The sequence below is a fragment of the Podarcis raffonei genome, chromosome 1, assembly GCF_027172205.1.
Source record: "Podarcis raffonei isolate rPodRaf1 chromosome 1, rPodRaf1.pri, whole genome shotgun sequence".
Taxonomy (NCBI): domain Eukaryota; kingdom Metazoa; phylum Chordata; class Lepidosauria; order Squamata; family Lacertidae; genus Podarcis; species Podarcis raffonei.
In genome coordinates, this window is record NC_070602.1 from 116,462,002 (window position 1) to 116,476,618 (window position 14,617).

At 39.8% G+C, this 14,617-nt stretch overlaps 1 protein-coding gene across 1 annotated transcript in view; it reads left to right on the forward strand.

Moving 5' to 3' along the window:
• Positions 1 to 14,617, forward strand: part of LOC128398345 (dynein axonemal heavy chain 11-like) — a 221,952-nt gene that overhangs the window by 45,328 nt on the left and 162,007 nt on the right. Inside the window, exons 18-21 of the mRNA XM_053359350.1 lie at positions 6,567 to 6,723; positions 10,953 to 11,098; positions 11,210 to 11,326; positions 12,240 to 12,378. Coding sequence (XP_053215325.1) covers positions 6,567 to 6,723; positions 10,953 to 11,098; positions 11,210 to 11,326; positions 12,240 to 12,378 — 559 coding nt within the window. The remainder of the gene's footprint in view (positions 1 to 6,566; positions 6,724 to 10,952; positions 11,099 to 11,209; positions 11,327 to 12,239; positions 12,379 to 14,617) is intronic.

Genomic DNA, 14,617 nt, shown 5'->3' on the forward strand with positions numbered 1-14,617 from the left:
GGGAGATGAAGATCAAGGGCGGAGAAGAAGACTAATGAGGAAGAAGAGGATTCAGAGAAAGCTGGAGGACCTGGTGGGGCCTTCTAGAATGAGAGATGAAAGACCACAGGGCGGTAAATAGGAGAAGATATTTCTTCAAGCTAGCGAACAATGTCAGTGGCAGGAATCCTAGAAAGCTGTCTCAACTGAGGCTGAATAAATGGTGGAAGGGGAAAGGCCAAGACGGGGCCTTGGGAAGAGTAAATGTCACCAAAAGTTCATACACGACACTTTTAGTTTGGAAAGAGGAATCAAGGAGGAAACGTTAGGGGGGGAAAGCTTGTCAAACTTATCGGTAAATGTTTAGCAGTGTAGTACAGCACAGTGAGTAGAATTAATGCTTCTGGGACTTGCTTAGGCCAATGGCTTCCTCTACGGATGAAGAGTTTGAGGAGAAATTGTTGTAAACCAAGTGCAGTTTTTGTTTTCTACAAATGATATTGTTTTGTGCCCTTCCACTCATGCTTATCCTGCTGGATTCCAACTAGAGGTTGAGGCTAGCACTAATCAACATGGAAATCTGCACAGATAAAGTTATTTTTTATATGGTTAGTTTTGCCGTTGTGGATTAGTGAGTCAACAGATGATTTCTGTGCCAGTTTTAAAACTTTTCTATTCCACTAAGTCTATGCAGGCAACTAAGAATATACCCTTCCACAGTTGCTAATTGATGTCTGCTTTTATCGTTTATTTTATCGTTTTTATTTATGGTTTTATGGTTTTATCGCTGTAAACCGCTTTGATTTTTTTTAATCACATGGCAGTATGCAAATCTCTTTTCTAATAAATAAATACAGTGGTACCTCGGGTTAAGTACTTAATTCGTTCCGGAGGTCCATTCTTAACCTGAAACTGTTCTTAACCTGAAGCACCACTTTAGCTAATGGGGCCTCCTGCTGCTGCTGCGCCACTGGAGCATGTTTTCTGTTCTTATCCTGAAGCAAACTTCTTAACCCGAGGTACTATTTCTGGGTTAGCGGAGTCTGTAACCTGAAGCATATGTAACCTGAAGCGTATGTAATCCGAGGTACCACTGTACATAAATCACCTTGGGGGGAAATGTAATAAAATTGTTCTTTTTTTAAATAAATATTTATTAAGATTTTCCATTTTATACAAACAAAAAGAAGAGAAAAAAAAGCACAAAGAAAAAAAAACAATATTAAAAACACATAGTTTTCAAAACCTAGTTTCCAAACCATCGTCCTTTGACTTCCTCGAACCTCCCCTTCTTGTTTTCTAGATCAAATTATTTATCCAGCAAATCATGATCTCCTAACTTCGCACTTAATTAACCCCTTATTCTCTATTCAGCTTCTTAAATAATTGTAACTTAAACCTTATTAAAACAAGAGAAAAAGAAAAAACATTTCTTCCATATTCTTTTACCATAACAGCTAGAAACCATTAATTTCAATCCAACACCCTTCAAAATTCAGTAATATTACAGTATTTCTTTAAGTAGTCCTTAAATTTCTTCCAATCTTCTTCTGCCGACTCTTCTCCCTGGTCGCGGATTCTGCCAGTCATTTCTGCCAATCCCATACAGTCAATCAGCTTCGTCTGCCATTCTTCCAGAGTGGGTAGATCTTGCGTCTTCCAGTGCTTTGCTATAAGTATTCTTGCTGCTGTTGTTGCATACATAAAAAAAGTTCTATCCTTCTTTGGCACCAATTGGCCGACTATGCCCAGGAGAAAGGCCTCTGGTTTCTTCAGGAAGGTATATTTAAATACCTTTTTCATTTCATTATAAATCATCTCCCAGAAGGCCTTAATCCTTGGGCACATCCACCAAAGGTGAAAGAATGTACCTTCAGTTTCCTTACACTTCCAACATTTATTATCGGGCAAATGATAGATTTTTGCAAGCTTGACTGGTGTCATGTACCACCTGTATATCATTTTCATAATATTCTCTCTTAAGGCATTACATGCCGTAAATTTCATACCGGTGGTCCACAACTGTTCCCAGTCAGCAAACATAATGTTATGACCAATATCTTGTGCCCATTTAATCATTGCAGATTTAACCGTTTCATCCTGCGTATTCCACTGCAACAGCAAGTTATACATTTTTGACAAAATCTTAGTTTTAGGTTCTAGCACTTCTGTTTCTAATTTAGATTTTTCCACCTGGAAGCCAATTTTCTTGTCTAGATTGTATGCCTCCATTATCTGATAATAATGTAGCCAGTCCTGCACTTTATTTTTTAGCTTCTCAAAACTCTGTAATTTCAATCTGTCCCCTTCTTGCTCCAAAATTTCCCAATATTTTGGCCAATTGGCCTCCATATTGAGCTTTTTCTGAGCTTTCGCTTCCATTGGCGACAACCACCTTGGGGTTTGTTTTCCAATAAATCCTTATATCTAATCCAGACATTAAACAGAGATCTCCTAACAATATGGTTTTTGAACGCTTTATGTGCTTTAACCTTGTCATACCACAAATATGCATGCCACCCAAAAACATTGTTAAAACCTTCTAAGTCCAAAATGTCTGTGTTCTCAAGAAGCAACCACTCTTTCAGCCAGCAAAACGCTGCTGACTCATAATAAAGTTTAAAGTCTGGCAGGGCAAATCCACCCCTTTCTTTTGCATCAGTTAAAATCTTAAATTTTATCCTAGGCTTCTTGCCCTGCCAGACAAATTTAGAAATATCTTTCTGCCACTTCTTGAAACATTCCATCTTGTCCACAATTTGCAATGTTTGAAACAAAAACAACATTCTAGGCAATACATTCATCTTTATAGCTGCAATTCGACCCAGCAAGGAAAGCTTCAGATTAGACCATATTTCTAGATCCTTTTTCACTTCCGACCAACATTTTTCATAATTATCTCTAAACAAATTCCCATTTTTTGATGTCATATTAATCCCCAGGTATTTCACTTTCTTCACAACTGTTAAGCCTGTTTCATTCTGGAACTTCTCTCTTTCAAACAATGTTAAGTTTTTCTCAAAAACCTTAGTTTTAGACTTATTCAGTTTAAATCCTGCCACCTGACCAAATTCTTGAATTAATTCTAGAACTCTTTTAGTACTAGATTCTGGCTCCTGTAATGTCAAAACTAAGTCATCTGCGAAAGCTCTCAATTTATACTGTTTGGCTCCGACCTGAATACCTTTAACCAACCGGTCCCTTCTAATCATGTTCAGCAAAACCTCCAGGACCGATATAAAAAGTAAAGGGGAAATTGGGCACCCTTGTCGTGTCCCTTTTTCTATCTTAAATTGTTCCATGGCCACATTGTTTACAATTAATTTAGCCTTTTGTTCCGAATATATTGCACCTATACCATTTTCGAAACCTTGGCCTACCCCCATACCCTGTAGATTCTTTTTCATAAAACTCCAAGAGATGTTGTCAAAGGCTTTCTCCGCATCCACAAATATCAGGACAGCTTTAGTATTTATGTTCACTTCTAACTTTTCCAAAATGTCAATTACATTCCTCAAATTGTCAGAAAGGTGTCTTCCCGGCAAAAAGCCTGCTTGATCCTTATGAATCTCTTCGATCAATACTCTTTTCAGTCTCTTAGCCAAAATATCAGCAAAAATTTTGTAATCCACATTTAATAAGGATATGGGACGGTAGTTCTTAAGTTGAGTCTTTTCAGTCTCTGTTTTCGGTATAAGTGTAATATAGGCCTCTTTCCACGTTTCTGGTGCCGTTTTCCCTTCCAAAATTTCATTGCAGACCTCCTTCAGAGGTTGAATTAACCAGTCCTTCAAAGATCTGTAATATCTGGAGGTCAGCCCATCTGGTCCCGGTGATTTGCCCAACTGCATATTTAGACTGGCACCTTCTATCTCTTGATCAGAAATTTTACAGTTCAACAATACTTTACTTTCTTGTGAAATTTTTTGTAATCCATTTGTTTTTAAAAATTCTTCAATACCCCTCTCATTCTGCGGCCCTTGTGCATATAATTGTTTAAAATACTTCCGGAAACAGTTTCTAATCTCATTTGGATTATGTATATCTTTTCCTTCTACTTCCAAATTTGTAATGGTGTTTAGTTTTTGGCTTTTCTTCAATTGCCAAGCCAGTAATTTCCCACATTTGTCCGCTGATTCAAGTAATAAAATTGTTCTATTGCTTTATACCTTGTTTGAGTTTCTACACCATTAATAGAAGTCCCTTTGGTGATCAATTCTGTCTGGTGGAACTGAACGCTACCTGGTGGGAGAGTTCCATAGAAAACCCTAGCAATATGTTGCTCCTTTTGGGCCGCTGGCCAGCTGTTTGGACTAGCTATGATAAACATGGAGTTCACCACAATCACCTTTTGGATTATGTGTGCGTGAGGCACTCTGAGTTGTCTTATCTGACACTAAAAAAATTGCTTCATCTAGAAGCACAGTGAATATTAGTAAAACAAGGAATAGTAATAATAAATTGGGAGGTGCACATATAGTAATTTGCTAGCGATAAAACAATCTACTACAGTGGTACCTCGGGTTAAGAACTTAATTCGTTCTGGAGGTCTGTTCTAAACCTGAAACTGTTCTTAACTTGAGGTACCACTTTAGCTAATGGGGCCTCCTGCTGCCACTGCACGATTTCTGTTCTTATCCTGAAGCAAAGTTCTTAACCTGAGGTACTATTTCTGGGTTAGCGGAATCTGTAACCTGAAGCGTCTGTAACCTGAGGTACCACTGTATTTGTTCCCTGATTGTCCCATCCTTTCAAGGTGCTACTGTTGTTTCTGGATCTGGGCTTTTATCATTTGCAGCCACTGCTAGACAGTGACCTCTCCATTTGCTTCTTGGTGTTACCTCTGATTGGAATGCACTGTCCATAATAACTATGAAGATGTCAATTTAAAATACCCAGTATTCTGATTCTTTTCCACCTGAGACCTTACCAACAAGGACCTTAGCTATAACACAACAACTCTAGGCTTGTGAGGAGGACCAGGTGAAAGTTGGGATAGGGTAATGCGGGGAGATAATACAGTGGTACCTCGGTTTAAGAACAGCCCTGTTTACGAACTATTCGGTTTACGAACTCCGCAAAACGATGTAGTGTCCCTGTTTGTGAACTTTACATCGGTCTAAGAATGGAAGCCGAATGGTGGAAGGGCACCGGTGGTGGGAGGCCTCATTAGGGAAAGCGTGCCTTGGTTTAAGAATGGTTTCGGTTTAAGAACGGACTTCCAGAATGGATTAAGTTCTTAAACTGAGGTACCACTGTACTGGGATCTAGGTTAGAGGATGCTAATGAGAGTGGGTTGGAAGAGCCTCAGTTTCTCAAGATGTGACTAAATGGGCTACTGGATTTCATAATTCGCATAACATGCAAATAAGTGCTGATTGTACAAATGAATTGACAGACTTCATTTATTCCATGCTTACCAGGTGCTTTACACTGCATGCTAAGCGCTGCAAGTTGTAGAGAAAGAGGAACAGAGAAGTTTAACCTGCTAAACATGTGGAGTCTAGTAGACTCCTGCCTTCCCTTGCATTGGCTTCCTGGAGGAGTGGTGGTAGTAAGGTCCTCAGGGTCCTCAAAGGTTGAACTAAACTGTTAGGTTTTGAAGAGTAATGTCAGTTCAGAAGTCCAGTCCAGTCCAGTCCAAGGTGAGTCATCACTGAACAGAACCCTGGAGAGCTCCCTTTAGCCAGGGTTGGCAAGAATGATACAGTATGGTAGTTACTTTACTACCACCTAATAATATTCAAGTACTCTTTATTCCTGCATTGTTGGCTAGATTTTAATGTGCTTCTTCTGCAGCCTTTTCTGATGTACAGAAATATGACTGGGCTCAGACGGCAGTTTATTTGATCTCCATGACATTGGCTTAGTTGTTCATTGCATTTTATGTGATCCTTCACACAGCATAAAAACCACTTCTACAAATCTATTGGAATCTAGAAAGAGATTAGTGCTCCTTTCCATGTTAATTGTTTCGGGGGGCAATTTCCCCAACTCAGTAAATCCTGGGTGTTTTGCATTGAAGAAATTGGTGGCAGTATACCAGCATATAGTTCTTTCCTGCCATTTAAAATGTATTGTGACCTGGCAGTATATATTCATTAAAAAGCCCACAGCGGTGCAGTATACCTGAAGGAGCGTCTCCACCCCCATCATTCTGCCCGGACGCTGAGGTCCAGCACCGAGGGCCTTCTGGCGGTTCCCTCACTGAGAAGCTAAAGGGAACCAGGTAGAGGGCCTTCTCAGTAGTGGCACCTGCCCTGCGGAACGCCCTCCCATCAGATGTCAAAGAGATAAACAACTACCTAACATTTAAAAGACATCTGAAGGCAGCCCTGTTCAGGGAAGTTTTTAATGTGTGACATTTTAATGTATTTTTAATCTTTGTTGGAAGCTGCCCAGAGTGACTGGGGAAACTCAGCCAGATGGGTGGGGTACAAATAATAAATTACTACTACTACTACTACTACTACTACTACTATAAAAAGGAACATTAAAAATCAGGTTAGAAGTGCTAGCATTATAGCCAGTAAAACAAATGCAAGAAACCCCACGTCAGAATGCAACTTATGCTTCCGTTTCTACAGATGCTATATTACACTGACACAGTCTCTTCACTTGAACATGAGTGGTGCACTGTCAGGCCCTGCAGGAACAGGAAAAACAGAAACCACCAAGGACTTAGGCCGTTCTCTTGGAATGATGGTCTATGTTTTCAACTGCTCTGAACAAATGGATTATAAGGTACTGGTTTATGTTTAAAACATTTACTGCCTAAAAAATTGTTCTTGTCAAGAGTAGATTAACAAACTGGATGATGACTAGCATCTGTAAATAGTTTTGGAATGATGAAATATGACATGTGTAAATAAATAGTGTTAATATTTATTAATGCATTTATTTTGTGTGAGAGGGAAGGTTTCAATGAGTTGTATCTAATGCTAGTTCTAGTTAGAGTAGACCCATTGAAATTAACTAACCTAAGTTAGTTGTGTGTTTTACAGTGGTACCTCTAGTTACGAACTTAATTCGTTCCGGAGGTCCGTTCTTAACCTGAAACCGTTCTTAACTAGAGGCATGCTTTTGCTAATGGAGCCTCTTGCTGCTGCTGCGCCGCCAGCACATGATTTCCGTTCTCATCCTGGGGCAAAGTTCTCAACTCGAGGTAACTCTTCCAGGTTAGTGGAGTTTGTAACCTGAAGCGTTTGTAACCTGAGGCATTTGTAACTCGAGGTACCACTGAAATTTCAATTGGTCTACTTTGAGTTGGACTATCATTGGACGCAACCCAGAGAGTGCTAAAAAGAAGAAAAAGCAAAAATTTAATTATGAATTCTTCAAGTCAAGGGCTACTGTTATGAACACCTCTAATTAAGGATTAAAAAGACACTCAGATCAAATGGTCACCCGTTTACATAGTGATATGATGGATGAGCACCTCTTGTCAATACAATTTGCTTGCAGGCATGGAAGGGACTGTCACATGTATAGTTGACACAGTTGACATTTCAGATAACTGGCTAATTCTTCCATTATTATTATTTTTTACTGAGGTTAACTACATCAGAAGATAAGATTCAACTGCACATGTGTGCTGTCCTATCTTGTGTTCCAAAGGGCAGCACTGCATATAGGACATGCAAGAAGTTCAGCCTTGGGTTTATGTGCCAGGGTTTTTTTTTAAGGTGTGCATATTTGGCTGCCATGGGGGCTGTCCAGTAGCCTGCCATCCCAGAACGAGGCATTAATAATAAAATACACGCTATTCTAATATTACAACATTTGTGAGGTCCGGATTTTAACTGCTAGTGCACCGTTCTAATAAATGAAACATGCTCTCTGCTTTAGCTGTGTGAAATGATGCCATAATAACTTTTGCTGGAATAACATTAACCAGAATAATATCATGAACCATATTCAAATTTGTGGAGTAATGGTGTTATAAGTATTCTGATAGCTCAAGTAGCATTCATTGAAATAGTGCTTAAAATTTTTTAAATTGGGGCAGCATCATACATGTGCGAAATAACTCCGTGAAGCAACCCAGCACATAGGACTGATGTGCAGATACATACATTAAAGTGATTTGAATGTGATGATAATAGAGATCATATGAGTATGAAAATTAAATAGGTAGACCCCTGGCCTTGTTAATTGAATTCTGTTAATTAATTCCAAAAATTTACAAAGCATGAAAACATTTGCATCTAGCTTTGTTAATAGAGTGGTAAATAGCACTGGAGAATTGAGGGAAATCATTTTCCTTCCATGAGCCTTGAGAAACTGAGATGGGCAGCGGTACCTGTGCTTGGAGAGATTTTCTGGCCTGTAGATCAGCCTACAGATAACCAAGAGCCTAATAGATGTTACTGAAAATTGTCATCTTTGGAGTCCAGCCCTTATTGAAAACAGGGCTGGGAAACTTTTGGAGTAGTTTTGTGAATCCACCACCAATGGTAGCCTCCACTGAGCAGAGTTCTGGTCAGAAAACCTTAAGAAAGCAGAAGGGGCCAGGGGCAGGGAGAAGCAATTTCATCATATTGCTCCATCACCCTTCAGCATCTGAAAATCTGCTGTGGTGGTTTAAGGGAGACACCTGGAAGCAGTGGAGGGCTGCTGGGTTAGTGCGTGGCTGGTGATGGAAATCACTTCCTCCCTCCCTCCCTTTTGCAAGCTTGTCTTCTTCTTTGCCGATCACTCGTAGCCGAGTAAGATTGTCTTCCATAAACACGGTTTTAACAGTGAGTCTGTAAGTGACTGTGGAGGCCAATTCTGGATCCACATGTCCTTCCACAGTGGGGACATTGGTTTCCAGGTGGGAGTTGATCATGGTGTGGATTTGCCAAGCAAGCCTTCCTCTTAGCATGTTTCTCCCTTGCATCCTGAGTTTGGGTGTCTTCAAAGCCCATGACATCTTTGGTAAAGGCTGTTCTCCAATTGGTGCACTCACAGTCAAGTGTTTCCCAATTGTTGGTGTTTATACTACATTTTTAAAGATTTGCTTTGAGACAGTCTTTAAACCTCTTTTGTTGACCACCAGCATTACGCTTTCCATTTTTAAGTTTGTTTGGAATAGAGTAGTTGCTTTGGAAGATGATAATCAGGCATCCGCACAAGATGACCAGTCCAACAAAGCTTGTATCCTTCCACTTGATCAAAAGCCTTCTGTAGGTAGAATTAGCCCTTCCATTCACAGATGCCTACATTTGGATCCGAACCAACACGTTGGAATCTGCACTAGCTAGAGGCCTCACCCAAAGTAAGCTCACTGTTAGTGTGAAGAAGACAAGTCTTCCATTAAATTTCATTCCAGCTCATCTTGGACTTGCACAGACAACAAAGAACAAAGCATCAGTGCAGGCTTTTACACTAGAAAGTATCCTGCTCTGTGTAGTGCCTTTCTTCAGTTAAGTGCCTGCGCCCTCTCCCTCAGTGGCTAGCTTATCCCCTTCACCGCACAGCACGTTTGTATAGGCTTGGGTGTGGTGTTTATTCAGTGAAGAGAACATACAGTGGTACCTTGGTTCCCAAACTTAATCCGTTCCGGAAGTCCGTTCCAAAACCAAGGTGTGCTTTCCCATAGAAAGTAATCCAAAATGGATCAATCCATTCCAGACTTTTAAAAACAACCCCTAAAACAGCAATTTAACATGAATTTTACTAACTAAAGAGACCATAGATCCATAAAATGAAAGCAATAATCAAAGTACTATACTATAAAATAAAACAGTATTGTAGATGATAAAAATTAATTTTATTTTTTTTTTGCGTGCATTGATGATAGTCATTGTTTGGATGGGGGGCTTTTATCCATTTCTGCAGTCACACAATCAATCTATCAGTAGCTGAACTGGGTTCCACACAGTCACAAAACCAAGGTCACAAGCCACAGTCACAAGTCAGTCGCATAAAACGAAGAACAAGTCACAGTCAAAAAAACCGGAAAGGCCACACAAACAAAAACACAAAAAATGGCAAAAACAATAGCTCTGTCTTGTGTGGGTGCTTGGGACTCAACAGCTGACAGACTCAACAGGAAGCCTCTGATTAGTAGCAGGGGACTCAATTTATAAATGGAACACACTCAACAGGAAGCGGAACATGTTCAGCTTCCAAGGCAAAGTTCACAAACCGGAACACCTACTTCCGGGTTTGCAGTGTTCTATTTCCAAGTTGTTTATAAACTAAGCTGTTCTAAAATCAATGTACCACTGTATTAGAAAAGCTGGCCCTGCAAATATTTGTTATGAAAGGATAGTATGTTGTTAGATGTAGCCCTGTCTTTTTCTTTTCCAAATTCCTTAATTCAGAATTCATCTGCTGGTGAACTCATCTATTACTGGCAGTGGCATGAAAGCTGCTTCCAACAGAATCCAGAAACACCCATTTGTTTATAAGACACACCTCAGCACAAAGTTCCAGGGCAGCTTACAGTTAAAAACTTTTGGGTGCAGGAAGAATGTGGGATGGGACCTATCCATCTGTATTGTTTTTCTTTACCAAATTCATTAATTCAAAGCTAGTGTGACTGTAGTTATGTGGTGAGGAGCTATACGCAACACACAGTTCCTGCATCTGGGCATTTTTGTTACAGAAAGGAAAGAAGGTGAAGAGAGATGGCTATTTTATTTTATTTATTTATTTTTAGTCAGCATTGTTGATTAGATTATGTATATCAAGTGATGCTGTTCCTTTTATATCATTCTTTTACAAGGCAACATCCTTAGGAAAATGTAAAATGCTGCCTTGGGATCTCCAGTGAAAGAATGAGCCTCTCCTTTAGCCTTTTGTTTATTTGTTTGTGGCATTTATAGCTTGCCCTTCACGAAAGATTTTTAAAATAATGAACAAAGGCAGTTGTTTTTAAACTTGCTTCGGCATCAAAAACTCTCTTCAGTAATTTTGGCTTAGCTTTCAGCCGCTGATTTTTATTTTTATTTTCCCCCTCCTGTCTGCCATCTCTTCATTATTAGTCAATTGGAAATATCTACAAAGGTTTGTGCCAAGCTGGTGTGTGGGGGTGTTTTGATGAGTTCAACCGCATTTCTGTGGAGGTGCTGTCTGTCGTTGCTGTTCAGGTTAAAACTATTCAGGATGCCATCCGTCACAAGAAGAAAAGGTAGGCTGAGAATAAGACTCCCCCTTTCCCACTCCCAATATTCAATTATTTATTTTCCACTCATTATTAACGTATGAGGCTTGTAACAGTGTCACTCACACACTTCCGCAGATTCAATTTTTTAGGTGAGAATATTGAATTGAAAGCAACCGTGGGGATCTTCATAACTCTTAATCCAGGTTATGCAGGAAGAACAGAACTTCCAGAAAACCTTAAAGCTCTTTTTCGGTAAGTATATAATGACCTAGGAATATGCATTGTGTTGGGTACAAAAAAGGAACCTCAGAACAAAGTTTGCTGCTAATGCGCTTGCATAACCATTGTGCAATAAGGTCTGTTATTGGACAAGACATTCCACAACCTCTTTAGACAATCTAGGCTCTGATGTTTTGGAATCTGGTCCAGTGGACAAACCAGCTTCTGGTTTAGTGGCCTCCTGGCCACCAGGATCAGGGTCATGAACCCAGTCTGGATCCTTAGCTGGTGACTCTACAGCCTCTGACCGGCTGTTCTGGTCAGGGCTAGACTATGGGGTCATGACAAAGCCCTTCTATCAGCACAGGTTACTTGCTTTGTGCAGAAAAGGAATGCTGAATCCAACTCATTTATTTTACATCTTTTATTCCTGATGTTTAAAATTTGTTTTTAAATGAATTACAAACGGGTGAATCAGTCTGTTTCTGGTCCATTTTTTACATGTGTTCTTCTATATGCAAAGAGGAAGGCATGTTTGGCAAACCCTCACCGTGATCAACTCCCACCCGGAAACCAATGTCCCCACTGTGGAAGGATGTGTGGATCCAGAATTGGCCTCCACAGTCACTTACGAACTCACTGTTAGGACTGTGTTTATGGAAGACAATCTTACTTGGTTACGAGTGATTGCCAAAGAAGAAGATCCATTCCATTTTATTTCCATTTTAATCCATAAACTTTTATTTTAAAAATCCATATAAAAATGCATGTTCAGTAGATGTAAGGGAAAGGTTTGTGTCAGCAGGAGGCTGGCTGAGGTAGAGAAGCAAAAGGATGGATTCCCCCACTGGATCCCATCCTGGAAGATCTGAGGTTTGGATTGTGCAGTAATTTGTGAGCTGTGTTGTGAATTTTCACAGTTTAATGCATTATATTAATTTGACAGACCCTGTGCAATGGTGATTCCAGACTTCGAACTTATTTGTGAAATAATGCTGGTGGCAGAAGGATTTGTGGACGCCCGATTGCTTTCTAGAAAGTTCATTTGCCTCTACAAACTTTGCCATGAACTTCTTTCCAAACAGGTAGCTGAAGTTCAGTCTGAATTTGCTAGTAACTGAATACCTTTATATATAAAATAAATATCTTATGTATTTATTTAAACCATTTAGATCTATCTAAACCATTAAACTACAACACAATTCAAAACAACAATGTCTTAAAAAGTAATATGTTAGGGTTGTATTCAGCTAAATTTTACTCAGAGTAGACACATGAAATTAATGGCCATAGCTAATTTAGGACGAGATGGACAAGATGGTTGGACAGTGTTCTCGAAGCTACTAACATGAGTTTGACCAAACTGCAGGAGGCAGTGGAAGACAGGAGTGCCTGGCGTGCTCAGGTCCATGGGGTCATGAAGAGTCGGACACGACTAAACAACAACAGCAACAATTTAGGTTTATTAATTTCAATGGGTCCACTCTGAGTAAAAGTCAGTTGAATACAACCCTCAAATTATACTAAAAATACATGGTAGACAAAGGCTTACATCCAACAAAGTTACATAGCTTCAACAAGGACTTCCACTGGTGAAATGGAACTTCAGCTGCTCCTTTCAGGCCCACCAACATTTGTTCTGGTTTTCCACCCAAACCTCTGGAACAGATTGGGGGTAAGGTGAGGGAGGGGACATTCCACAGCAAAGATTGATGTCTATGTACAAACAGGATGACTTTGCAGAAGACACCAAACTGGGAGGGGTAGGAATTGCCACAGAATACAGAACTGGGATTCAAGATGACCTTAACCTTAACTAGGCCAAAACTAACACAATTAATTTCAGTAAATGTAAGGTTCTGCACTTATGCAGGAATAACCAGCTGCACAAATCTAAGATGGGGGACACCTGGCTTGCCAGTAGTCCATTTGAAAAAGGATCTAGGGGTCTTAATCAGAACTGTGAAATGGGAAATGCTAATTCTACAGTTCTTTAGGTAGCTGGAAAAGCAATGAATATCATTTATTAATTTAGATTATTAACAGTTACTATTGGCAATGTATTAAACGACAGACCAATAATCTCACACATTTGTGAAAGTCAGTCTCAAGTAATTCAGCTTAGCATTACCTAAAATTTGAATATGCTTTGCCCAGGAACTGGGGGCCACACCAAAATAAAATAAAACCGAAGGACTGCAAGTTTTTTCTTTATTTTTACATTTGTGTTGCACTTTTTCACCCTTGAAGGGAACCTCAAGGTTTCTTACAAAAGAAAACATTAAAGCATAATAGCAACCCTTGACTGTGCATTTAAGGATCATTCTTTTAAAATCAATTAAGAAAAACAACAGCTCTTAAAATACATTAGGTGGTTCCTAATTTAATTAAGTCCCTTAATTACACATTCCACACTTCTCAGTGTAACTAAAAATTAATTCATTTCTGTGAAAGATTGGCAGGATCTCACCGGCCCACTTCAGACTTAACATGACTCCATCGGCAGCTCCAGAAAGGGGGCGTCAGTAGGGCCAGGGAAAACATTCTCTCCAACATTTCAGGAGGGAAAATCGGGATAATGGAAGAAAAGGGTTCGTAAGTATTTTTAAACCAGGGGATTGTAGTCCGATGCCAAAAATACCTTCTACATCAGAAAGTGATTATTTATAAATTACAGTTTCTGCCCACACACGTTGAGTTGTCTAATTTTTGACTAACCATTGAGAACTGCATCAGAAATGCTTAATCATGCCTCGTTTATATTTTTACACTTTGCTCGTGCAACACGTCTCCATGGTGAATCTGTGGAAATGTTAAGCTAACAATAGCATCTGGGGAACGGGCAGGGTTTTCAATTTTACTTTTTTACACATTAGTTGTCTTAGCACTCTAAAATGATTATGTGGCAATGCATCGTAATCCTTAGTATAATTGTACCAAGAACTTTGCTTTCATTATTTAATTAAGCAATAGGACACGATGCTGATTGGCTAATTAAGTCTCTTACTGGATCATTCTAGGAAGCATAGGAGCCAACTCCTAGGGGCTGACCCATAAAATATTTGAGGGGGCTGCACCCCCAAGTTGATGGGCATTATTCAAATGGTATGCGTGCACCACATCATGTGATTGGTTATATGGGGCGGGGCTTACCTAGGCCACCCAATTTTATTCAAGTTGGCACCCCTGCTAGGAAGCATGAAGACTAGGTCTGAGTGATAGGTAAAGGTAAAGGGACCCCTGACCATTAGGTCCAGTCGTGGCCGACTCTGGGGTTGTGGTGCTCATGTCGCTTTATTGGCCGAGAGAGCTGGTGTACAGCTT